The sequence below is a fragment of the Canis lupus genome, chromosome 3 (assembly GCF_048164855.1).
Source record: "Canis lupus baileyi chromosome 3, mCanLup2.hap1, whole genome shotgun sequence".
In the NCBI taxonomy this organism is placed as follows: domain Eukaryota; kingdom Metazoa; phylum Chordata; class Mammalia; order Carnivora; family Canidae; genus Canis; species Canis lupus.
In genome coordinates this window covers 63631870-63659213 of record NC_132840.1, presented here as the reverse complement: position 1 = coordinate 63659213, position 27344 = coordinate 63631870, and the positions used below count along the sequence as shown (strand labels likewise).

The following is a 27344-nucleotide window of genomic DNA, read 5'->3' as shown; positions in this document are numbered from 1 at the left end:
TCAGAAGAGCCTGCTCCTTTCTTCTGGCCTCCCTAGTTCAGATGAGAAACCTGCTTCCATGCATTGTACTATTCCCTGTGAGTACTGCATCCTTTCCCTCTGGCTGCTTTCAAGAAATTTTCTTTGAATTTAGTTTTCAGAAGTTTAGTTAGGGATTGAATTAAACTGAGTCTGTTTGTGATGATCCTGTCTGAGATTCATATTGCTCCTTGAACCTGTGGATTTATATCGTTTGTCAGATTAGAGACATTTTCTGCCATTATGTTTCCAATTTTTTTTTTCAGTCTTAATCTCTCTCCTTTCTTCCTGGGACTCCCATGATATGAAGGTTGGACTTTTTTTTTTCTTTTTTTGTTACTGTTCTGCAGGCCCCTGAGGCTCTGTTTATTTATTTTTATTTATTTATTTTAGTCTGTTTTCTCTCTGTGTTCAGACTGAGTAAATTCTCTTGAACTATCCTCAGACTCACTGATTCTTTCCTATCATCTCTGCTCCTTCTTTGAGTCCACCCAGCAAATTTGCTATTTTTGCTGCATTTTTTGGCTCTATAATCAACATTTGGTTATTTTTATATCTTCTATTGCTTCACTGAGATTTTCTAATTTTTTTGCTCTCTTCAAAAGAATTTGTAATTGCTTGTTGAAGCATTTTATGATGGGCTCTTTAAGGTCGTTGACAGATAATTCCAATATCTGATTCATTTCAGTGTTGACATCAATTGATTGCCTTTCCTCATTCAAGATCTTAATTTTCCTGGTTCGAATTACGATGTGTGGCTTCCTATTGTGTACTGGACAGTTTGGCTATTGTGTGAGAAGACACCAGACCCTATTAAAATTTTTATTTTAACAAGCAGTTGCTCTGTTTAGGTTTGGCATGCAGGTCCTGGCCTACTTCTGTGGTCAAGTGGCTGCAATGGCAGTGTAATTTTCAGAGCTCACATGCTGCTATTTTCATCTTTTGAGTTTATTTTTTGCTTCTGGGGCTCCCACTGGCTCTTGTTGCTGCTGCTTGAGGGGGAAGGGCAAACTCCCAGATGCAAAGTGGCCTGCGACCTTTATTCAAAAGAGGAGGTTATCTCCATGCTTGTGGGAAATGAGCACTTCTTGACTGGACTGATGTCAAGATCCTTATTCCTGGTGGCTTCAGCCATGCGGTATCTCAGGAAGGGCCCTGAGAAGAGGGAGAATCTCAGCACTCTGAGGACATAGAAATTTCTCAAGCTGCCCATTTGTCTCCTAGTTGGTTTTTTTTTCTTCTTCTTCTTCTTCTGAATCTAATTCTTCAAAGTGAATGCTACTCTGTGAGAACAAAAGCCCATCTGGACACATGGGGACATATCATTCTGTCTGTGCTTTTGTAAGTTATATCCTAAAGATCTGAAATATCTGAAATCACAGCTAGAAGTGACTTTTACTATACTGATTTAGGTGGGTAGGCATGAAAGTAGCTATTTAAATCTACATGAAGAGCAACAACTTCTGTCTTTTTTTCCTGCCTGCTGTGAACATCTCATTAAGGTTATTTTGCTGTCACATTGGTTTGCATGTAGAATTATTATTGCCTCCTCAGTCCCTGCCCAACCCCCTACCCATCCTGCTTCTTCAGTGGTTAAGAGCAGATCCTCTGGAGTCCAACTTGAGTTTAAATGCTGACCCTGCTGTTTATTAGCCTGTGCATTCTGAGCAAGTCTCTTACCTTCCTAAATCTCATCTAAAAAAATGATGACAGTCATAGGGTAAAGTAAAATTTAATAACAACATATAGCTTAAGTACTCAGCACAGTACCTGGCTGGTGACAAGCACGCAACAGATGTGATGAGTTAGCTAGTTGTTCATCCTCAGTAATAGCATTATCATTTCGTCTCCACTTTAGAAAAGCTTTGGAAGTAAAAATAATTGAACCTGGGTTAGTTTGCCCTCTTAATGTCAAGAGAGCAGCAATTCAAATCCAGATCTGCTTTTTACAAATCTTTTTTTGCTAACCATTGTATATAACCATGCTACAAATGATTATCTTGTGAGACTTGAGTCTCCGTGGGAGCATGGGTTAGTCAGTCCATGTTCCGGATATGCAAAAATACAAGAATGTATAGTTTAGAGCCAAGCATACTCAATTTTCAATTAATTATTGATTATAGTGATAAATATTTTTATAGATATATCTATGCATAAAAATAAAAAAACACAGCTAGTTTAATATAACCTGACCACCATACTTTGTAAAAGGATGACTTTTAACCCTTTTGCCCAAATACTCCTTTTTCATTATGCTTACCAGTTTCTGAAATCTGATAGATTGATTTTAGAAGATTTTATTTCTCCATTTGACAGAGTCAAAGCACAAGTAGAAAGAGCATCAGAGGGAGAAGGAGGCTCCCTGCCAAGCAGGGAGCCTGATGCTGGGCTTGATCCCAGAATCCTGAGATCATGACCTGAGTTAAAGGCAGGTGCTTAACCAACTGAGCCACCTGGGCGCCCCTGAAATCTGATAGATTTAAAAACAGTTTATTTTTCTTAGGCATTATGCTCTTTCATTTAAATTTTAGTATAATTAGAAATGCATTAAGAACTTACATGTTTCCATTTTATGTATTTTCCCATAAATCTGCGTCCTATACATAAGAATATATAATTTCTATAATAATTCTGCACATTGCTAAATGAACAAGTGAAGATGATGGTGAATTCCTGAATTTATGATTATAATGGTACAAATGTAATTCAAAAGGAATAATTTATGTTATTACCAATTAAAGTAAAAACACATTTATGATAGAGACACAAATGCTTCAGTTATATTTGCCCATTTATTAAATAAGGGAAAAATTCACTGATGAAAAAATATTAAAAGTTATTTACATGTACATTGGGGCTTATGAGTTGTTATTCTGTAGTGTAGGAGGTAAGCAATCACTTTTTCCTCAGACTCTGTTGATTCAGAGATTTCAAAATAAAAACCACCCAAACAGCTAATGGCCACGTATAGATCAAGAACCTATTTATGTTTTATATTTTTGAGCTAGGAATTGCAGATATTCGACTCAGCTTCTTTTAAGTTAAACAAAAACGCTATTGTTTATTACATATAGCAAATAATACATAATGTTGTTAGTGCATGTACCATAGGCTGATTCTGTATCTGACATAAAGAGAGATGGTGGCAAGGGAGAAAGGGGTCCATTTGTGATGGGACACGTGGAGGTTGATGTCTTGGAAGAGAATGAAGTAATGAGGAAAGAGGGAGGGGCAGGGAGTGCTCATAAGAGAGAGAGAGACAGGCAGCAGGAGAGACAAAGACCAAGTGAAGAGAGGATGCTGGAAGTATAAGTCCATAAAACAAAGGGGAGAAGGGAGAAAAAAGTAAGATGGAGAAGAAGAAAACATCTGAAATGTGAGGGGGGAGAGAGAGAGAGAGAGAGAGAGAGAGAGAGACCACATACGTCTAAATCTAGATTTAGATCTCTGAGCATCAGAGATTTGCTTTTACAAAACTTAAACTTTATGAATAAATGGATCATGGTCAATTTTTAGCTTTGATGTTGTAGATTTTGTGTATCTTCCTTATGACACCTTCACCATCCCGATGGTGGGCAAGCATGTGCCATTAACAGCAGTCCTCTCAACACAGCCTGCCAGGCACAGCACACAGGACACAGCCTGGATATTCTCAGAACAGTCATCTCTGTCTGCACTCAGGCCATAGCCTGCAGCCTTGGGAAACTGCCCTGGTGGTGGTGGTGGGCGGCGGGGGGAGGGATTGGGAGTGTCTTCTGCACACCATTTTCTGGCCTCCATCACCATCCTATGTATCCTTGAGAAGGGGCATATTCTTTTATCTTTTTATGCTAATGACCTAGAGCAGTGTGAGTAAATAGGAAACAATAAATATTTCATTGAAGAAATGAGAGTACTAGGTATCAGAGGAGGAAATACTGAACACTCGTGGTAACTTCACTTAAGATAAAGCAAACATTTCATTTCATAAAAATTATAGTGTCAAGGGAGGACCTGATTTTATTTCCATGTCTGTACTGAATCTTGATGAATGGTACAGGTGGAATCATGTAAAACATAGATGCAGGCCTACACATCCAAATCTCTCAGTTTTACTGTATGTTTGTTCTATGCCTTCAGTTTCATCAGCCAGCCAAACTACTTCATGCTACAAATAATAAAGGAAAATAAATTTAATGAGCCACATCCATGTGGCAGTGGAAGGTGATATAGGTTAAACAGATATGCACTCTTGGTGGTCAACTCTTGGGCTGTTCTTTCTAGGTCATTACCACCTCTCTCCTTTCCAGGAGATACCTTACTCTGGCCCAGATAACTCTGTACAGCCACATCCTTTTTTTATTTTTATTATTTTTTAAAGATTTTATTTATTTGACAGAGAGAGAGAGGGAGAGATAGCATGAGCAGGGGAGGGATAAGCAGAGGGTAAGGGAGCAACAGGATCCTCACCAAGTGTAGAGGCTGATGTGGGACTCTATCCCAATCCTGGGATCATGACCTGAGCCGAAGGCAGATGCTTAACTGACTGAGCCACTGAGTCCCACTGTACAGCAACATCCTAAGTGCATTTCCTTTCCTGCTGCCGCTCCTTCCCTTGGAATGGCTCATAGGGTGCCATGCTAAGCTAGCATCAGTTTGCGTCCACTGATGGAACACATGAAACATCAGTCGCCCAAGTTCTGTAGTCAAAGAATACAGAAAGGAGGGACCAATTTAAAGTAGTGCATCTTCAGATTCTTTATCTTCCTAACTGAATTCCTTTAGTGTTATTCTGATTTAGGGGGTATATTTTCAGCTCATAGTGAACATGATATTTGATTGAAAATTACTTCCTGATAATACAGACATAATCACATCTAGTTTAAATTTTTATTTTTAAAGATAAAGTGAATCATTCTGTAAGTCAGTGCAAGAACTACTATATATTCAAAGGTCTACAAGCCTTGAAAAATGACTTATGTAAGGCCAAACAATTATTTTGATTTATTTGAATTTCTGGACTTTTTTTCCCTGAGTGTTATTTTAATGACTTGAATACAGTTGTTTTGACAGATGGATTTATCCTAATTTTATTATTAAGCAGGTTGAAAGGTGCTAAATTGACTCATGAGCCAATTTCATGATGAGCCTGAGTGTAATTTCATTTTGAATAAAAAATGTTTTTCAGGTTCATTTCTCATTGATCTCACTCATCATTTCATCATTGTCTTTAGGAAGTGGCAAAGTGGGGCATAATAACAAAGATTTCTGTTCAGAACCATGAATTTTACACAGGTTGCCAACCATATTCAAATTTGCTCATATGAATGCAGAAATTCAGCATAGCTAATATACATTTCTTGTTCCTTCTCTTCATCAGATAGTAAATTAACTTTTTTTGTGAACCTACTATGTGAAGAGCACTGATTAAAATTTCATGTTAATTTTGCAGGTGATGGAAGTCAAAGGACAGATGATCCATGTCCCAGAATCAAATTCCATTTTATTCTTGGGCTCTCCATGTGTGGACAAGTTGGATGAACTCATGGGCCGAGGGCTGCATCTCTCAGACATCCCTATTCATGATGCCACCCGAGATGTCATTCTGGTTGGTGAACAGGCAAAGGCACAAGATGGCTTGAAGAAGAGGATGGATAAATTAAAGGCAACTTTGGAAAGAACTCATCAGGCCCTGGAAGAAGAAAAAAAGAAAACAGTGGATCTTCTGTATTCTATTTTCCCTGGTGATGTAGCCCAGCAGCTGTGGCAAGGGCAGCAGGTGCAGGCAAGAAAGTTTGATGACGTTACCATGCTCTTCTCGGACATTGTTGGCTTCACAGCCATATGTGCCCAGTGTACTCCCATGCAGGTGATCAGCATGCTGAATGAACTGTATACCAGGTTTGACCACCAGTGTGGATTTTTGGATATTTATAAGGTAAAGGGGTTTAGTTACTTATACACAAGTATTTTTTTTATCATAAGTGATCTGAAATTGCAAGGATACAATTTTCTTTGTAAAGTTAAACTTGGTAGTAAATAATGGAAATCTCTTTAATTTAGAAATTTTAGACAGACTACAAGTATTCCTGTTTAATGGGTACATGTCCATTATAAGTCAGTTTATAGTATTGACTAATAGGTAACTGAATCATAATATTGTTTAGTAAGGAAAAGGCTGTAGAGCTCCTTCTCTAAGTTCATTATTATTATTATAGAATTAAATTGCTGAGTTCCAGACAACTTTTCACAACATAATTAGTCTTTCTTAGAGAACAGGATTCCAATATGAACTAAGAATTTTTATTTGACAGTTAATATGAAGAAGTAAGTTATGTTAAAATATGCATTGCATTATCAGTAAATGATGATTAATCAGTGTTTTGCACTGCATTGTCAAATAAGGTAAGTCCTTCTAATTCTGAAGGAATACTTGTAAATATTCTATCTATTACCAAATGACCAGTGGTTTTTAGTGGAAGCACTTTACTTTTCCAAGCCAAATAGTGGAAGAGCTTTGAAAATGGGTACCAGTTACCATTTTTGGGGTCTGATTTGGTGAACTCCTTATGAATTTATTACCCAAATTGGGGCAATCTCTTGAGTGATTCAGCCTCTTATCCACCTAATGAATAACTCTGTAACTTTACATAATTTCCCATGGATTACGCATTGTTGAGGTACATGGTTTTTTTATATGAAGAACAGAAAGTACTTTGAGTATAAACAGTAGTGAACTGTAGGCTTTTATTTTCTCTTTACTAATCCATTTACACTGCTTTCTTTTTATAGTATGATCTACACATAAGAAGACTTGAAAAGAAGCATTGTAGTTTCATATTATTATCCCACAGGGTGTTTTCATTATGGTGTTTCTCCTTTAGAGAAACATGTTCTCTAGTTCCATTATATATAATGGAATTTAGCTGATGCTAAATATTTTAATAAGTCTCTTTGGAGGGGTGAACATTCAGTGTGTGGTATAAGCAAACTTCCTTATAATGTATTGTTATATAATATATGGCAGAGGTTGTCAAATATCTGATCCTAAATCAAAGAGACATGACAGTGAGTTTGCCACTGTTACACTCGGTCATTTCCAGAAGGTAGAGCAGCTTGGCCTGAATCTGCCAGCATATTCCTTTCCCCAGACTGAGGGCTCTACTGTACTAATCTCAGCAATGACCAACCTCCTTCCTCTATGAACCCCTGATTTGCTGTGTTAGCTTTCTCCAACTAAAGTTGTCATGTTATTTTGGCCCTAAGCTCTTAAAACTAAATGAGAATGATAAACAAATAACTAGATTCTCCTTTGAAAGAGCAAGGGAATCCCTAATTTAATATAAGCATCAGGTTTTGAGAAAAAAAAGAAAAACATGATGTCTTCTGAGGGTACTACCACTTCGAGGTTTGAAATATGGATTTCACAGACATCAAGTTTCCTTTCGCTTGAGATAAGCTAGGATACCTCATTGTAAAAGAAAATTTATGGGACTATCCTGCATGATCCTCAAATTTTTCTGTATGTTTTTTACACCATGGATAGTTCCATAAAGTAGTAAATAATTATCAGCAAGTTTTCAGTTATAAAATGAATTTACTGTTTCCCTGATTCTAAGGATTGGCTTTCCAGCCTTCATATATAAACAAAACATTCCTGGTTCACAAATTCTCTTAAATTCAACTTGCTTATGAAATTTCAGCAATAAGTTTATAAAATAATACAATTTTAAGGCCAGGTATTTTTAACATACCTTTGGTGCTGGTATGTGTTTGTATCTTGAATAGGTGTCTGTGGCAGGTTTCATGTTCACTCAGGTAATGGGGGTTGAGTGTAGAGTCCAGACAGGGAAACACGTTATGTGCTAAAGCAGAGTGATGATAGGATGGCCAAAGAGAGAGAAAGACAAAATAAAGAGAGAATATTACCCTTGCATAGGATCAAGCAATGTACCTTATAGGAAATTTATTAGGAGAAACATAAATTAGAGATCCTCTGAGTTACCTAATTTGAGATTTCTAATCATCATAAGCAGACTAGCTTATTTTCTAGAAAATTTACACGGTGCTGTTTTTTACCATGAGCTATCTGCTAAATTTTTAATGGCTATTGAAAAAAAAATTCTAAAGGTGGTAGAATTTTTAAAGGACCATACACCTGCTGATTTCATAAAACTAAGACTTTTGCTGGACTTAGAGTCCATTTAGAATTTTTGTGGAATAATTATACCTCACAGAAAAATATGGTGGAGCCCAATTTTATGTTAGAAATGTGAAAGGAAACCAAGTAGAGCTGAATGCCAAGAAAAACGCAGAAAGAGTTCCCCACAGGGGGGCATTTAAAGTCTGCCACTGTCCAGTGAGACTCCAGTTCCCAAACTGATGGTTGTCCTTTTCTTGATCATCATTTTATTCCATGTTTACCTATCATTTGGGAGGATGACGCAGTGATAGATTATAATTCCAGGGGTAGAATTCAGCTAAAGTAGGCTGTAGTGAGAAATAAACCTTCTACAAAGAAGGAAGTGTAAGAGGAAGCTATAGATTTTACTGTGCATGTTTCAAGCATTTAGAAAATTAAAATCTTTACAATGCTTGGCTGCCAAGATGTTACAGGTATATGAATACAAGTAAAATCTAGGTAAATTGAAGGAAGCATGGGTTATAATTTTGATCCTCTTATAATTAGAAAAGTAAATATTTAGTAAAAAGTCAACATAAAGAGTGCACGGTTTTTGCTCCTCTAATTTTATAGGGTATAGAGAATGAACAAAGAACCAGTAATTCTAACCTTTCTTATTTTTGGCATATAGATGATAATGATAGCATTAGATATTGAAGCAACCTAGTGAGGGTTTTACCTTACTTTTGCCTCTGGCAAGCCCATTAGTTAGAAACAAGGGAGAAGCAAGAAGGGTTAGTGAGCCCTTCATGCTTCTCTCACTCCATTGAGCCAAGGATGCAGTCCCCCGGTGCTATCCTAAATGCACTTCTTAGACATCGCTTCTTCATACCTTTAAGCACTTTGTAAACTGCACTTTTCTCAATTTGTCACCTATAAAGTTAAGATGCTAAATGTATCCACCTCAGAGTTACTGTATTTCAGTGAGCTGATAGAGGCAAAGTGTTTATAACAGCAACTGGCGTGAGGTAGTGAAGTACAGGGGAGCAGGCATTGTTAGTTCTCAGACAAGTACATCTGGACATACAGCAGTGTGCCTATGAGACTACTCTGGGTGTTTTCATATGTAGATAACAAGAGTGTACTCTGTGCTTATGACAAAAGAATAAAATATCTCACTTAATCTCCCATGATTAACAGGTGGGGTGGTTTCATTATGTCCATTGGGAAAGGTTAAATAATCCAGACAACATGACTCATATATCAGTATTTTAACGAGAGCTTGTCTGATTCTAAAGGCTATAATATTTTCATGAGTCTGGGCTATGATCTAGACAAAGATAAAAGAACAAAAACAAATAGTGGAACCGGTTTTAAAACTATGTCATGTCATCAGTAACTATAGTTAGACTGTCACCTGTTGAAGAAAAATCCTGTGATCATCTTGTCCAAATCTGCCCACTTCCCTTCTAGTAGCAAATAGTTCAGAGTTTTGAGAAGCTGTGTTTACAAGTTGGGGGCTCTCAGGGTGCCTAGGTGGCTCAACTGGTTAAGTATCCGACTCCTAATTTCAGCTCAGGTCATGATCTCATTGTCATGAGATAGAGCCCCACATTGGGCTCTGTACTAGGTGTGTAAGCTGCTTAGGATTCTCTCTCTCTCTCTGTCCCTCTTTCCCTGCTTGCTCTCTCTCAAAAAAAAAAAAAATTGGGGACTGTCCCATCTGCCGTCCTCCTTTTTGATCAGAAACCAGTAGCATCTTCTCTCTTCATTACTTTTATGGAGAATAACATACCAAGAATGGAACAATGGGATCAGTGGTCCCAAGTGCAGGCCATGGGCAATATAATTTTAAAATAATAAAATGAATAAAAATTTATTTTTAAAAATAATTTTGGCCAGGCAACTCTTAAAAAAACGTTAGTAATAAAATCTTTTCCTCTTTTGTGGTGGGGGTAGAAGAAGCATTTCCATTGCAAACCCCAAACTTGGTTTGCAGAGGTTAGTGAAGTTATACATTAAGTATCACTGCCAGACTTGGATTGGAGAGAATGGGTAGAAAGACAAGATGGAGTAGCCAGAAAATGCCAGATTTGTTAGATCAGGGAACTGGTGTTGAGTATCTGAAAAACAACACAAAGTTCATATTGACAAGGGAATGCAAGTATTCTAAGTTCGTGTGGAAAAGCTGAGGGTAACAAAATAGGAAGGAAGAGGAATCCAGACCCATTCTTAGGGGAACAAACCTTTGGGACTGAGAACAATGATACAGTATCTGGAAACAAGGCATTGTGTCCAGGCAGCAAGTATGAAGACAAGCATCAGGACAAACAGATACAGAGCCAGAGTCTTTTCCCCGTCCAGGACTCTTAGAACCAGGGGATGCATAGGTTCCCCTCTATAGAGTCAACAGGTAATATAATAATGCAACTTCATCAAAGGATATAGAGATAACCACTGAGCTTTTAAATGCTGAAACAGGAGTTAGACCCACAGAGGAGCTAGAGTTAGCAGGTTAGTTCTATCCATTCTTGAAAATGAATAGAACATATTTGGAGACTCTTGACATTACTATAATTTGAAAATTGTGAGATAGCTTGAGTCCTGAAAATCTCCGAAAACCAATGGAGACACTATTGACTTTGTAACTTCCAAACTTCTGTAAATACAACACAAATAAAAAGAGCTAGAAAGCTGTTAAGATCATATACATTTCATATAATTTATATAAGTAGATTGTTCTGTTTTGGTCTATTAACTATAGAGTCCTAAAATGAATAGCGAATACAGAAGTACACAGTGATAAATATCCAAGATAGTAAGGTTTATATATCAGATGGACAGAGTTCAATCTTGAGTGGGCACATTAATACCTCAAGGAAACAGTCATGCTCCCCTTTGGATTCAGACGTCTTAGTGAAGACTGTGTATACTTTGCACTATCAAGCTAGTGGTTTGTAAATTGGATAAGGAGCTATCCCAGACTAAAATTCCCATCATTAACCTACTTTGTAGGAGCTGAGAGCAGATGTTTCTCATATAAACTTACCAGGCTACAGAACTCTATGCCTCGAGAATTTTTTTTTCTTGTCTTTTGACCAAATGGAGCTACTACAGCCTTTGTCCACTGGACCTTCAGCCAGTTTCCAGGAAATGAAGCAGAATCTCAAGGATACACTCTAGAGTGAATTGGATTCAGCAAGAAAAAAAAATACTGAAATGCCTCCCTTCCAACTTGGTTTGTTTTGTGATAAAATAGCCTTTTAAAATACTTAAGTACTTAGGTTATTCTTGGAATTTTAGAAACATGTGTATATCCTCTTACTCCATTTCCCAGCACTGAATGCCCATTCCATATGGTAAATACTGAGTGACTGGTTCATCCCCGCCCCCCGCCAGATTTACATATTTTCTGCTTTAATGATCAGTACACATACATTTGAAATTAAAGCTAACCAAAGATTTATACTAGTCCTCAGTGGTTTCCATCAGCATCAATGCCATTGATTTTTACTAGAAATGAAGTCACAGTGTCTTCTCATACATCTAGAAAACAGGAATTTCTAAAGTAAAAATATGTGTGTATAGATATATATATTTTTTCCACATCATTCATTCACTCATCCAATAAATATTGTTGCCTCACTCACTTGATAATAGGGTGGCTCCTATGGAAGCCTACAAAGTGTTATGGAAATTCATATATATATATTTAGCCCAATTTTAATGAGTAGAGAAGAACTAATTTACATGCTTTGTAAGGTAAGGTGAAAGTCACAGATAAGCATTCTATTCTGATATCTTTTCTACTAGGGGGATTGTATTGTCACTTTCAAAATACATTAATGCCCTAAAAATTACCTGATGAGGGTTTTGCCTCATTTAAATTCTTGCCTTCAGCATACTTAGGTTGGAGATAAGGGAGAAACAAGGGGAAGGGTGGATACTTTTCCATGTTCCTGCCCTGTATTCAGATAAAGCTGCGGAGCCCCAGTGCTACTTTACTATATGCTACGTGGAGTTCTGGTCCTTTTACATTTAACCTCTTATTTGCCCTCTCTACTTGAGTTTTACCATCTGTAAATAGACTAATTTCATCTACTACATAGTTATATTTTATGAGTTTTTAAATGAAATAGGCATAAAGTGTTTATTGCAGTGTCTGGCCCATGGTAGTAAATATAGATGCTAACTGTCCTTTCTCAAATAGGTGTTTCTGGTTATAGATGGTGAGTGGGTGTGTGTTTTATATGCACACGCTTATATGTGCATGTGTTTGTATATAAATACAGTGTAGCCAGTGATTTAAAAAATATATATATATTTTATTGGGCAGCCCCGGTGGCTCAGCGGTTTAGCGCCGCCTTCGGCTTGGGGTGTGATCCTGGAGACCCGGATCAAGTCCCACGTCGGGCTCCCTGCATGGAGCCTGCTTCTTCCTCTGCTTGTGTCTCTGCCTCTCTCTCTGTCATGAATAAATAAATAAAATCTTTTTAAAAATATTTTATTTATTTGATAGAGAAGAGAGGAGAGCTCAGAGGGAGAGGGGGAGGGAGAGGGAGAAGCAGGCTCCCGGCTGAGCAGAAAGCCGAATGAGCCTGGGGCTCCATTCCAGGACCTGGGATCAGGAACTGAGCCAAAAGCAGATGCTTCACTGACTGAGACATCCAGATGCTCCTAACCAGTGCTTATTAGAGATAGATAAAATGTTAATTTGCTTGGGTTCATTCTTTCAGGTCATGAGAATTACATTGTATACCACAGAAAGTGTATGAAAGGAGGATAGGGAGAGAAGTAAAAGTCAGGGCTAAGAGAAGCCCCCTGAAATGCATTGTTTGTAGCATCATCACTGGGTCCTCACGGATCCTCATTCCTGAAGATGAGTCCATCCATAGTCTGTTTTCATTTTAATCTGAATAAAGTGTAACTTATAAAGATGACAGTATTTCTTTCAGTAGCATTGACTCTCCCAATGTTATGACCAACATTAAGAAATGGAACCAAAAATGTTTATTTTTTTATGTTCTAATCTGTCATCCTGAATGGTTTGCTTTCTACATTCAAACATTTTCTTTCAGTGTTGTGACAAATTCTGAAACAGAGAGAAGGGTAAAATAACTTGGATTACCACTCAGAAATCAAAATTGATGAAGTGTCTTGCTGACTTTATCAAACAAAGTGTTTGAGGGTGGTTCTTTTTATCCTTAATGATTTTTAATCTTCTAAAGAGTGGTGGCAGCTGCTCAGAGATTGACGTTTTTGATTTTTACACTACCAGGTGTTATGGACTGAATGTTTGCATCCTCCCAAAGTTCATTTATTGAAACCCTAACCCCCCAATGTAGTGGTGTTTTGAGGTGGGGTCTTCGGAAGGGTAATTTGGTTTAGATGAGGGAAAGACCCCATGATGGAATCAGAGTCCTTATAAGAAGAGGAAGAGACCAGAGTTCCTTCTGTTTCTGCCAAGTGAGGACACAGGGAGAAGGTGGCCACCTGCTAGCCAGGAAGTGTACCCTCACCAGGGAAATGAATTAGAGCACCTTGATCTTAAATAACCAGCCACCAATGCTGTGAGAAAGTCCTGTTTTTTGAGCCATCTAGTCCACGATATTCTGTTATAGCAGCCTGAGTGGAATAAGACACCAAGAAAATCTCTACAAGTCTAAAAACAGTCTGGAAATTTATGATATAAGTCTCTAGCAAGTTTTCTTAGTATATGAAGCCCATGTTGCTAGGATTTCCTGTATCTGTAAGGATAAATGTTACTCTATGGTATAAGTGAAAGATTTTTCACTAGCCTTTATGCAGCTTATGTTATTACAGAGTGCCTGTCTTTTGTGTATCAATCAGCTGTAAAGAAGTTAAGCTCTGAGCTCACCAGCATGTTTGCCCTTGTCACCAACACCTTTATATCAGGACATTGTGAGAACCTAGCTTTTACTCCGTATATATTTTGCAATTTTAAGTCTACCACCTAGTCAGTGAGTTACTCCAATATGTTAACTTAAAAATTTCACTTAAAAACATCAATTTTTTTCTTTGTGAAAAATTGTCATTACATAATCATTTCTGTTACCCTGAGGCCATTTAGCAGAGGAATTCTGGCAAGCTTTAGAATGTGAACATGTCAGTTATAGTCACATCAAGGTTTGTAATACGTGAGTATAGGATGAGCTTACTAAAATGGAAATTGATCTTCTAGATAGGACAGCTGTCTCTCACTTATCTGATAGGGTAGCCGCAGTGCAATCTGCAAATCTTAATTGGATTGTTTCTGTTACCTTCCTCACCAAACCTCAATTAATGTTTGTTATAGAGCAGAAATGTAATACACAATTTTCTCACTTTTTACCCCTTGAAACACTGATTTAAAAAACGCAAATCCCTGAAAACAAAATGGAACTTAAAAAGTGGAATTCACATATACTAAACTGTGTTCTAAACACAGTGCTGAATGCCTTAATTGGGGTATCTTATTTATTTTCCAGAAGAACACTATTTCATTGGTGTTCTTTCATCCCTTTTGAAGATAAGTTTTAGTAAGTGGCAGAGATGTCATTTGAATTTAGATCTGATTCGGCTAAAAGTTTATATTGTCGAAAACAGTGGTTGAAATCATTCATGTTTCAGATAACTACCATTCCTAATTAGATGCAGAAGTAGGACCAAAGATTGTTCTAGCTTTTATATATGTATATTTCAGAAATTAATATCCTGCATCCAGTAGTTGATAGTCACAAGACAAATTTCATATTGTTACAATGAGAACATTGGGTATGTCACAGGACTGTTGAAAGAGCAATGAAAACTAATAACCAAAACTCTTTATTATGAACACGAGGCTCTTGAAATAATAGTTGGGGGATGAGTTTGAGTTTTTAAATTGTGATTTGAATTTTAGCCTAGAGTTAAGAATATAACTAGGTCTCCTTTTTTTAAGGCAAATCTGTACTGTTTTTTAATATGTGTTGGACTTCATAAAGACTCATTCTCTTTGGTTCTAGGAAGCTAAAGAGAATCTTTATGCAGAAGTTAAAAAAATACTTTAAGCACAATAGAATATCCTTATGAAAGTTAGTGTTCCCCAAAATGAAAGAGATTGGTTAGAGCTCTATGTTCTGCTCACTGGACTGAATCAAACACAATCTACAATGGGATAGGTAGAAGGAAATCTCAAAAGGTCACTTCATTCCATGAGATTCTACAATTCTAAATATTCCATGTTAGAGCTATACGTAGTTGGCTAGGAAAATGTTCCCAAAGTGAAAATTAGCCCTGGTGATTCTCTATTAATAGGTTATTCATATATGGCAAATTTGAAATTATTTAGATTTATTTTTTAAAGATTTTTTAAGGTGGAAAAGTGAGATTTAACTTTGTTTTCTGAAATTCAGGTATTTGATTATAAATGTATGCATATTTTGATGCATTTTTCAAGCCTTGAAATTGTTAATAGGACTTTTAATAATCTAGAAAACTAAGAAATCAGCTGAAACAAAATTCTTATTGGACTGCTGGTCCAACTATGTGTGTGCATGCACCCACATGTTAGAATGTATGAAAGCTGCCTATTAAGATAATGCTGTTCTTAAGATAGTCCAAAGTGTCATGGAAAGAAAACTTTGTGCTTCTCCCATTTTCCACTTAACCTAATTTCATTACTCATGTCACTGCCTCATAGTAGGGCATATTTTAGCCCTCTGATGAAAGGAGTTTCTGTAACTCTCCCAGGGAAGCCAGATTAGACTATTGAATTTGCTTATGACTGTGCAGTGACATTTAAGCAGAGGGGGAAGCATATTAGATATCAATCCTGAAAAGCTAATTTTAATTCTTTGTTACTTAAGTTATATCACATACCTGTGCTTACCTTCTGCTTCTACAAAGTGGGAACTGTAGTACTGATCTAACATTTTTGTTGCAGTTGGCACATAAATTGTGCTCAGTAGATCATTGTTGTTGGGATTTTTTTCTGTCCATAAATTCAAAGTAATAACACTATCTGCAGTAAATACCTTGTGAATTAATAAACAGTGCAAGCAGCTGACTCCATCCTCACTGAAAAGAAAGAAGACCAGGGACACCTGAGTGGCTCAGTGGTTGAGCGTCTTGGCTCAGGGCATGATCCCAGGATCCTGGGAAGCTCATGAAGCTCCCCCCGGGGAACCTGCTTCTTCCTCTGCCTGTGTCTCTGTCTCTCTCTGTGTGTCTCTCATGAATAAATAAATAAAATCTAAAAAAATATATATTAAAAAAAAAAGAAAGAAGACCAGGGCTAAAGAGTGCCATGGGAAATTTGCTATGAAGGGAGGGAAGAAGAGTGTCTGAGTCCATTTGGATTGGTGTAACAAAAATACCAAAGACCAGATAGCTTGTAAACAACAGAAGTTGTTCTGGAGTCTCCTGGTTCTGGGAGGCTGGGAATTCCAAGATCAAGGTGTCAGCAAACTCAGTGTCTAGTGGACAACTGGTTCCATTGATGGCTGTCTTCTTGCTGTATCTTCACATAGTAGAAGGGACAAGGATGCTTACCTTCTGTGGTCTCTCTTATAAGGACCCTAATCTGATTCATGAGGGTAGAGCCCTCCCAAAAGTCTCTGATCATTTCCCAAAATTCCTATATCCCAATATCATTACACTGGGGATTAGCTTTCAACGTAGGACGTTGTGGGGAACATAAACACTCAATCTACAGTAGACATTGATATTTTGTTGAATGCCTACTATGTGCCAGATATCATGCTAAGTTTCTTTATATATGCCTATTGATTTATTTTTATCTTCAACAAATAATTATTGACCACCTACTGTATTCTACACGCTAAGCTAATAAGCATTGGAGCATAGTAGTACTTAAGGCAGACATGGTCCAAATCCATAGATGCTTATAACTGATTATGGGGGTTGAACATTAAACAATAATTACATAGACAGTTAATAATTAAATAAAATTATGGTTATCACTGGAGAGGTATAAAATTATTTAATCTTTTCAGCAGCCTTGTAAAATAGATATTATCTGCCTTTCACAGAAGATGAAAATGAGATGAAAATGAGAAAATGTTATAAAGAACTTGTTTGAGGTCACAAAGATGGTGAATTTAGCATTGCTCAGGCTTTTTCCATTAGAGAAGGGTGCTTGGCGAGGTCTCAAGACTTTCTGATCCTACGGAGGTCCATAACTTTGACCAAAAACGTTTACCTATTTATACCTTAGAGAAATGTTTCTTGACCACATACTGCATGTCAGGCACCACATGTAGTAGTGAGCTAAGTCAACATGACACCTTCCTCCATGAAGTTCACAGTCTAATGATGAAGACAGTGATTAATCACTACTCAAAAAATATATTAACTACCATAGAATGACTGAGAAAAATTACATGGTGTTAGCCTGTGAGACACCTGATTTATTCTGAGAGCTCAGGAAGGCATCCCTGAGAAGATATCCTTTAAATAGAGGTCTGAAGGATGAGAAGGAACTAACTGGATAGGAAAGATGGTGGGAGTCGAGGATTCTATGCAGTGGAGTCAAGGTATATAAAGACTCTGAGTCAGAAAGGAACATGATGAAATGGGAGCAACTAATGAAGATCACCATGGTCAAACTTAAATAATGCAAGAGTAGCACAAGATAGAGATAGAGAAGTAGATAGGAGCTAGAACCTATAGGTGTTTTAGCTATTCTAAGAATTTTGTTCTTAATTATCAGAGCAAAATGAAGTCATTGAAGGATTTTGAATAGAGGAGTGACACAAGTAGATTTGCTTCATAAAAATCACTTTAAAAGTGATGTGGGGCATAGATCTGAGGTGAGGAGTTAGCAAGAGCAGAACATAAGGATATTATTGCTGTTGTTCAACTGAGAAATGTTGGTAGCATTACCTGGGCTGGCAGGTGTGTATGAGAAGCTTGTGTCAATGTTGGAAACATGATGGAAGTGGTTAATTTTGTCTACTTAATGGAAATACTTCCATTATTCATGCAAATCGCCTGATCATCTGAATATATTCTGATATATATAGGCTAAATCTGAGTTGCTTGCTAACAATAACTTTGATGTTGAAAGATAATTTATACATTATCTTTATTGACCTAGCTCTTAATAGAGGTGTTTATAATACAGTTTGACTCAGTCATAATTCTCTAAGCATCTAGTATGTTAGCACTCTATTAGCCCCTGCAGGACTTAAAAAGATAACTAAGATATTATCCTTGCCTTCAAAAGTAAATGACCTAGTAATCTAGACAAGATGAGAACAAAGTATAAAGACAAATGACTGCAGTGGCAGATATGCTAAAGTCAAGTTTTACTGAGTTTCTACAAAAGAAACCATCAAAATGTCTTTCATAGAGCCTTTACCATTTTGCATTCCCAACAGCAAAGAATGACTTCCTGTTGCTTTAAATCCTTATCAGCATTTGGTGTTTTCAGTGTTCTGGATTTTGGCATGTAGTGGTGTCTCATTATTGTTTAATTTGCAGTTCTTTGATGACATATGATGTGATGCATCTTTTCATATGTTTATTTGCCATCTATGTTATCTTTTTCGGTGAGGTGTCTGTTAAGGTATTCGGCCCATTTTTTAATTAAGTTGTTTTCTTATTGAATTTGAAGAGTTTCATGAGTCCTTTATCAGATAGATCAGTCTGATATCAATATTTTCTCCCAGTCTCTGTCTTGTTTTCCTATTCTCTTGCTATTATCTTTTACAGAGTGGGAGGTTTTAATTTTAATGAAATGCCATTTCATTTTTTCAGTTATTTCTTTCATAGATCATGTTTTTGGTATTGTACTAAAAATATATCACTGTACCCAAGGTCATCTAGGTTTTTTCCTATCTTCTAGGAGTCTTATAGTTTTCCATTTTCCATTTAAATCTTGATCCATTTTGAGTCAATTTTTGTGAAGTTCTGTGTCTGTGTCTAGATTCATTTATTTCGCATGTGGATGTCCACTTGTTTCAGCATAATTTGTTGAAAGACTATCTTTGCTCCATTGTGTTGCTCCTGCTCCTTTGCCAAAACTCAGTTTCCTATATTTATGGGAATCTACATCTGGCTTCACAGTTCTGTTCCACTGATGATTTGTGTATTCCTTCACCAATATCATTGTGTCTTGATTACTATAGCTTTATTGTAAGTCTTGAAACTATTTACTTTTGTGACATCAACTCACATTATTTAACACTCATTATATGTTTACTGAAGATAAAGCAGACATTCACTGCTCTCCAGGGACAATGTTTAAGGTTCTAGCAAATCAGGAATCCCTTTTCTTTAAAATAATAGACTCAATAATTATTTTATAAAGAGAATGGATGATTCAAAGTAGAACAGTAATTCTGCGTATAAACATGGTGGTGGGAGATACAGAATATATGCAAAGAACTTCGAGTCATTCATTTTTATTGGAGCATAGAGTAAGTTAAAACGGTAGAAAGGGTGCCCTGTGACAGGAAGACTACTGGACAGCAGAAAGAAATTTTCAGTTGTCTGCATCTAACTTGGAGATTTAGAAAGAAATTTTGACTATTTCAATATTTTTTTTTGTTTGCATGACCCAGTATTTGATAACTTTTATGGTAAAACCTGGGGCCTGACAACAGCATTTTCCACATGGTTGAAAGTGGAGTTTACATTGATGGATCTATTGAGCATTTTATCAGGAAAAGAGCTTTCTTTGATAGGCAGTCATTTGGAATCTATTTTCCCTCATTTGGGAGTAGTTCCCAGGCCAAATCACCATTCTATTTATATCCATGACCTCCTTTCCAGTGCTGTATCAGCTGAGCGCTGTAGAGACATCCTTAAAAGAAGTAGTATTTGGGTCAGAAAATCAACCAAAATGAGTATAATTAGACATTTTTTTTAAATGAGGGATTTTTTGAAGTAGCTTTATCAGTAAATCCTTAGTTAAAGTTGTTTCCATTTGAACTGCTAAGCCATTATACACAATTGACTTGGATATATTTAACTGAACTCAAACTTTCTTTGGATCATTGAATACCCACTGTGCCAAATGACTCTTTGAGTTTTAGGTGTGTTGGCAGGGTGGGAGGGATGTCTGGGCTAGGAGTTGTAGTTTAAAGTTCCGATATATAAAGAAATCCCTGGAGAAGTTTACTGCCTATGGATAGGGTGGAAGACAAAGCAGGAGTATATGGAAATTGCTGGGGTACAAGAGTAGAAGTGCTTTTCTTTTCTTTCTTCCTTTCAAGAGCTCATTGGGTCTTTAAAAAAAGGTGTATATTTGGTTGAATGTTGTAGTGTTTTTAGCTCACATAATGTACCAGAAGTCTCCAAACTTTGGAAATCATAAAATATTCCTGAGAGCATGTGAAAATGCAGATAGCTGGGTATTACACCTATATTTTGATTTAGTAGATCTAGTTGTGACACCTCGGGGGATCTCATTTTTAACAGGTACTCTCTGGGTGATTTTTATGTAGGTGGTCCTGAGTTTTGCATTTAAAAATTTGACAATTCCAACCTATAATTGTAGAAATTAGACGCAATTTAAAGCATTCAATAAAACTATTAAAGACCATCCTACTACTGTGCGAGGGTCCACAGATATAAAAAGTTAAATATCTAGGAGAGAGAGAATATAAACACACACACACACGCACGCACACATGCATACACACCCTCATAAACCAGCATGATACTGTGCTAGAGAGAGAAATTTATCCATTGGGTATGTGAATGCCAGTTACCCAGAAGTAGGGAAAGAAAACTTGAAAGTGAGGGCTCCATCTTGAGATAGCCTTTGTTTGTCTAGTTTGCAGTGTTTGGAATGTGCCCGAAAAACTGTGTACCCACTAAAGTAGAAATAATTCCTTCTCTTTGTGAAACATCTTTCAAAATAATGAGCATATCCATGATGTTTTCAAGGCTTCAAAAGAGTAAATAAACCTGTTTCAACCCATCCTCTGAGTCAGGATCTCTGAGGATAATCAGGCTGTGACTTTAAAGCTATCCTGGGGAAAACAGCAGTCCACTGGTAGAAATGACAGGAGACTTTAGTGCACATGACCTTTTATTTTCCGGAGAGTGTGCAAAGAGTGTCTGTGGATGGAGACGCCTCTCTCTGAAGTGCCAGTCTGGTTAATGACTGTGCCAAATGAGGACTTTCAGTTCCTGTGCAACAAGGGGTAACAGGGATAGAGAGTTAGAAGTATTATGAGGTTACTCTAATGACTCATCACACCTTAGTTCTTCTTGCCAATGATGGTACAGGACCTTTGCAACATTAACTCTTTAATACATCAAGATTATTTCCAGAATATCAACCTTTAACATCATAAAATAGGACCCTATAATGAAGGTGCTTATATTTGATGACTATAAGATTATTTACAAAAACTAAAAAGGACAGCTTAATAATTTTGCTTTCTGTATATTGTATAAGAAAGGGATAAATACATGGAGGTGGATTCCCAATATAGTGTCTAAATGAATATGCTAAGGAGGTGTAGGCTGCTTCTTGACCCCCATGGGAGATAGAGGCTTTTCTTGCTCAGTTGCAGTTACTGTTCTGTCTAATCCCAGGAACTAGGATCATTGGTGCCCCCTCCTTTAGAGTTGGGTGGCAGTGGTGTGGCAATAGCCAGGTTATCCCATCCTGCCAGCCATCACCTATGAAGTCTCATTTTTGTCCTACACCTCTGGAACTGGTGAGTGACCTACTTTCAGGAGTAAAGCCCCCACCACCCTGGGATCATGACTTGAGCCAACAGCAGCCGCTTAACTGACTGAGCCACCCAGGCACCCCCAGGGTCTTCTTTTGAACAAACTCTTACTGTAGAAACAATGCTATTATTAAAGGATATGATGAGGTCAGATCTTCTGGACAAGTGTCATTTATTTCCATTCTAAGCGTAGGCTCAGGAATCCCTGCTCTATGTCCTTCATCTGCAGGAGCAAGACATCACCTGTCACTTCTTCTTCTTCAGACTACAGCCTCCCTGAATCTGACACAACTGCTATAATTGCTAAAGGGGAACTGTGGCCCAATTCCTATAAAACTACCTACTGTGTGAAGGGAAATCAGACTACTTTCTGCAGGACAGCCCATGGAGATACTCAAGTTATTTGGGTACTAGTGTGATTAACTTCTACCTTTGGAAATTGTTCTTGCTCAAGATTACTTGCCATCAGTTGTTGGACCTCTGCTTGGTCAACAGTGATGTGTATCTGCTGGCCTCTCTGATCTGTGGCTCACCTGCTCCTTCAGCTCTCTCATCCTCACGATATAGCTTTTATGGACATGGCCATCATTTTGTCTAAGCCAAGGAAATGATGTTAAAGACATTCATCTACATTTGTCTCTGTCAGAGCCTTCCCACCTGCTTCTAATGTAGCTACTTAAGGATCATATTTGAAGAAGATCATTGTATCTTCAAGAACCACAATCTCAATAACAATGAAAAGCTGGGTTCATGTGTAATGTCTGTGGCATGTTGCTTATATTCCAGGGGATAATTTCATGGCCTTAAGACCTCTGTTTGGCTACCACGACCTGAATTTTCATCACTGGCCCGGAGCCCTTTCACCCAACCTGCTGAGTATCTGGGTAAACAGGGACATTAACAGCAGAGAGCTGCTGACCCTGTTTGAGGTTAAGGGCAAAATGTAAGGGACCTCTAAATCTAGCCAAGTCCAAAGTTTTTCCTGCTCTTTGCTACTGGTAAGACTTCATGAAGGCCTGTGCCATGCTCTACCTTTTCTGGCCATCCTTTTGGATAATTTGTGTCCAGACCACCAGCAACCCCACTGTCTAGTTTCTAGGTGATGGAGAACTTCCCAATCACCTGTGGACTCAGGCTCCCTACCAACTACTAGAAAATTCTTGTCTGGCTCTTTTCAGTCATTCAGGAACCATACCTAATGTCAGATAGGTGATTGGGCTGGCATGTGTGGCTCCATGCTTTCAGCAAGGGTGATCTGATATCGGGTGATTGGCTGGTAAGTGTGGCTCCATGCTCTCAGCAAGGGTGAATATGGTATCCTTCCTGAGAATCATGTGTTTTTAGCCATAGCTAATGAGCCCATGAAGAATGTGTCATATTTCTTAGCCCCCCTTTGCCCACCTGATTGTGATGGCCTGACCAAGTGCTCTGTGAGATGCCAGGAGAGAAAAGACATGTTTCATTTGTAGGCTTCATCTGTCTACCTATACCTCATCCCAACACCTCTCTTCTCTTCTCTGTCTCTCTTTTTCACCCTTCTTCTCTCCTTCTTTATCTGTTTCTAATGACTTTAGGGATGAAAAACAGAAAGTAAACAATTAGACAGCAGACTCTAATTTGCTTCTCCTCTTGATGATATCTAGAGGGAGAGAGGGAAGTTGTCCAGTATAGGCTGGTCAGAGCTTTCTGATCCTCTGTTTCTATGATCCCTCCCCAAGCTTTCTTTCACAAGTCCTAGAAAGTTCAAAAGAAGACAGACCCAGGACTGTGAGATTGAAGGACTAAGGTGGGTGTGAGTCCCATGGAACAGGAATTATTCATTATCCATTATATGCAGTGTTCTTTTAGGCTAAGCCTAGCCAGTACCACAACATACACACATTCCTGCCTCCTCACTGTGCCCAGATTTTCAAGAAAACATGTAGATATGTCTTGAGCATTAGCCTGAAGAGGAGGGTAAAGAATGTTACAGGAATGAAATTCTATTAGGAACTAAAATAAATTATTTTAAGTAATTACTTTGAAACTAAAGTAAATAAAAAGAACAAGTAAACAGCTCTAAGGAGTTTATCTACACCACCTTTATTGCTGGAATATTGTGAAGGTTTTTACTATAAAGGATTAAAAAGATAATATACCAAGATAGGTAAAATTTTACTATGATAAAAGCATCTATAATATGTGGAGCAACAGTTGTACATACTATTTTTAGCACATAAGCCTCCTCTTCTATATTGAGAAAAGGATGCGAAGACTATCTTTTCCATCTCCATGATTAGTTTAGCCATCTTTATATGTCATTCAAGAAGAGGTTGAAGATGCCAAAAATAAATAAGATGCACTATTTTTAGATGGTATCTGTTGTACTTAAGATTGTATTTTTTAAAAATATTGAGGCAGATGTAAAGGAATTCAGAACACACTCAACTTTTTGGACTGTTGTTTTGTTTCAGTATATTTACAATGTCCACTTGTTTAATTGGTTTAATTCAAGGAAACAACCTCAGGAATAATTGTAATGGATATATAATGTTTTCACTTTTTCTGCTCCCTGTGAAGCAAAATCGACTAATGCTTTTGAAGGTAATCCACTAAAATTTGCATATATGCTTAATTCTGCTAAACTTGCACAGACCCAAATTAGATAAAAGGAAAGGGGAGAAGAATGGAACTTTTGCAGAAAGATATAATACTAAGGTGGTAGCATTTCTGTCAAGATTTTCATGTTAAGATACTGAATATATTTGTAAGGAATGAAAGAAACATGTATTACCTGTACTTTACAGACAGTTGGGTGTTTGGAAAATTTTAAGCTATTACTATTTGTTCATGTACTTACTAGTGCTACTCCCCCAGATATTTCTGGCTGGTGTCTGGGCACAAGAGCAGTTGAATTTTCCCATCCCCTTTATGTTAAGCATGGTCCTGTGATTTGCTTCAGTGAATGAATCTTAAGAAGCTTTATATGTCACACCTAGGTGAAAGCTGCAGGAGCTAGTGTACACTTTGTTAGAACCTCTCTTTCTTTGCCACAGCAATCAGCCCCAGGTGGGGAGGTTCTGGTAGCTTTGTTCCTAGAGTGAAGAGACATGGCACCGTATTTCTTCTGTCTTCCGATCCCTTAACCCACATGAATACATAGCATGAATCAAAAATAAGCCTTTGTTATTTTAGGACATGCAGATTTGGAAGTTATATTGTTATTGCAACATAATCTAGCCTAGCATAATGGAAATATCTTTTAGAATTTTTCTGTATGTTGAATATTTATTATTGTGAGAATTGCACATCTTGATATGGGCCATTATTTTTTGATGTCTGTTTCTTGCCTAGTTCTTGATCCTATTGTTTCTGAGCTTTAAACTGACTTCAACTAGTTAGAAACTAAATAGTATAAGAGCTTGCATGATAACATACAGATTTTAATGTGAATTTGTTCTTTTGTGTATACATTTATCTTCTACTTTATTAGATTTCCGTTATCCATTGGTAATCTATTGGCCCATCTTCTCCATACCACTACATTACACACTGCTAAAAGGGAAAGTGCAACATATAACTAAACCTGTCTTATGGTACAAATTCTAAAAAATGAGAGAAAGACAAATACCATATGATTTCACTCATATGTGGAATTTAAGAAACAAGTGAGCCAAGGGGAAAAAAAGACAAACCAAGAAATAGACTCTTAGCTACAGAGACTATACTGATGGTCATCAGAGGCGAGTTGGATGGGAGGATGGGTGAAGTAGGTGATAGAGATAAAGGAGTGCACCTGTTGTGATGAGCACCGGGTGATGTATGGAAGTGTTGAATCACTATTTTGTACACCTGAAACAGTATTACACTGTATGTTAACTGGCATTTATATAAAGCCTTTTTTTAAAAAAAAAGTGTTCAACTTAGTGATTTCACAAGTTAATACTTTATGCTGTGTTCACCACAGTGTTGCTACCATTTGTTCCGTTACATTAGTATTACAATAACACTGTGTTCCTTATACTCCTTTTATTCCCTTGACTTACTCATTCCATAAGTGGAGGCTTCTATCTCCTCGTCCCCTTTACCCATTTTTACCTACCACCTCCCCTCTGGCAACTAACAGTTTTCTGTATTTATATTTCAGCTTCTGCTTTTTGTTTGTTTATTCATATTTTTAAGATTCCACCTGTAAGTGGAAGCATATGATATTTGTCTTTCTCTGACTGACTTATATCACTTATCATAATACCCTCTAGGTCCATCCATGTGTCTCAAATGGTGCAATCTCATCTTTTTATGGCTCTATAATATTCTTAGATGTACATATCCCATATTTTAGACACTTGGGTTGCTTCGGTGTCATGACTATTGTAAATAATGCTGCACTAAACATAGAAGTGTATATATCTTCTCAAGTTAGTGTTTTCCTTTTGCTTTAATAAATACCCAATATGGAATTATTGGATCATTTGACATTTCTATTTTTAGTTTTTTGTTTTTTTGGGTTTTTTTTGAGGAACCTCCGTACTGTTTTCCACAGTGGCTGCACCAATTTATGTTCCCATCAACAGTGCATGAGGGCTCCTCTTTCTCCACATCCTCATCAATACTTGTTATTTCTTGTCTTTTTGATTTTGGCCATTCTGACAGGTGTAGGGTGATATCTCATTGTGGTTTTGATTTGGATTTCTCTGATGAATAGTGATGCTGAGCATCTTTTCATGTGTCTGTTGACCATCTGTATGTTTTCTTTGGAAAAGTGTTTGTTCTAGTCCTCTGTTTGTTTTTAATCAAATGATGATGATGATGATGACGATGATGATGATGATAATGATGATTATCATTATTATTTTAGTGTTGCGTTTTATGTTTTCTTTATGGTTTGTGGATATTAACCCTTTACTAGTTACATCATTTGCAAATTATCCAAAATCTACCACCTTTACTTTGGATAATTAGAGAACTTTCCTCTGAGAAGAAGTTGTGCCTAGTTTTATACCATGCCATATGCTTTGGAAATTTGAGGATTTTAACTTAAATACTTAAAATATTTAACAAAAGCAATGGCTATTCAGAATGGATGCTGACAATAACATTAGAATAGGGTCTGAAAAGACTCTGCCAGTGCCTGTTAACTCTTTAATTGTAAGATTATGGAGGGTTTCTGCACATTAATTTCTCACCTCTCAAATATAACCAATATTGAAAATTTGAAAGAGACAAGACAGTGGCTTTGTAAAAGGTCATTATTTGAAAATTGTTCAGGCAAAATACTGGTAATTCTTTTTTTGTAGAGGATAATTATTCTGTTATTCCAGTTGTTCCCAATTTCAATGATCATCTATGGCGATAGCGTTGACAAACAGCCCCGGAGTGAGATGTTAGTATTTGACTATGGCTGTTTGCAAACTCTGCTGTGATTACACTCAGTTGTCTAATTGCTTAATTTATTGATGTTTTGCTGACATGTTTTCAGCAACATTTGTGATTGCACATAACTAATCATTTCTCTTCTGGCTCATTATCATATGTTTGCATTTGATTTGTCT

The 27344-nt window shown here is 37.2% G+C and overlaps 1 protein-coding gene across 5 annotated transcripts in view; it reads left to right on the top strand.

The window, feature by feature from the left end:
• GUCY1A2 (guanylate cyclase 1 soluble subunit alpha 2) overlaps positions 1 to 27344 on the top strand; it is a 428883-nt gene that overhangs the window by 192215 nt on the left and 209324 nt on the right. For all 5 annotated transcript variants that reach the window (XR_012028569.1, XM_072821809.1, XM_072821808.1 and 2 more), the window contains one exon: positions 5450 to 5935. Coding sequence is in view for 4 of the 5 variants with exons in the window: in XM_072821809.1 (XP_072677910.1) it covers positions 5450 to 5935 (486 nt within the window). In the remaining variant the exon portion in view is untranslated. The remainder of the gene's footprint in view (positions 1 to 5449; positions 5936 to 27344) is intronic.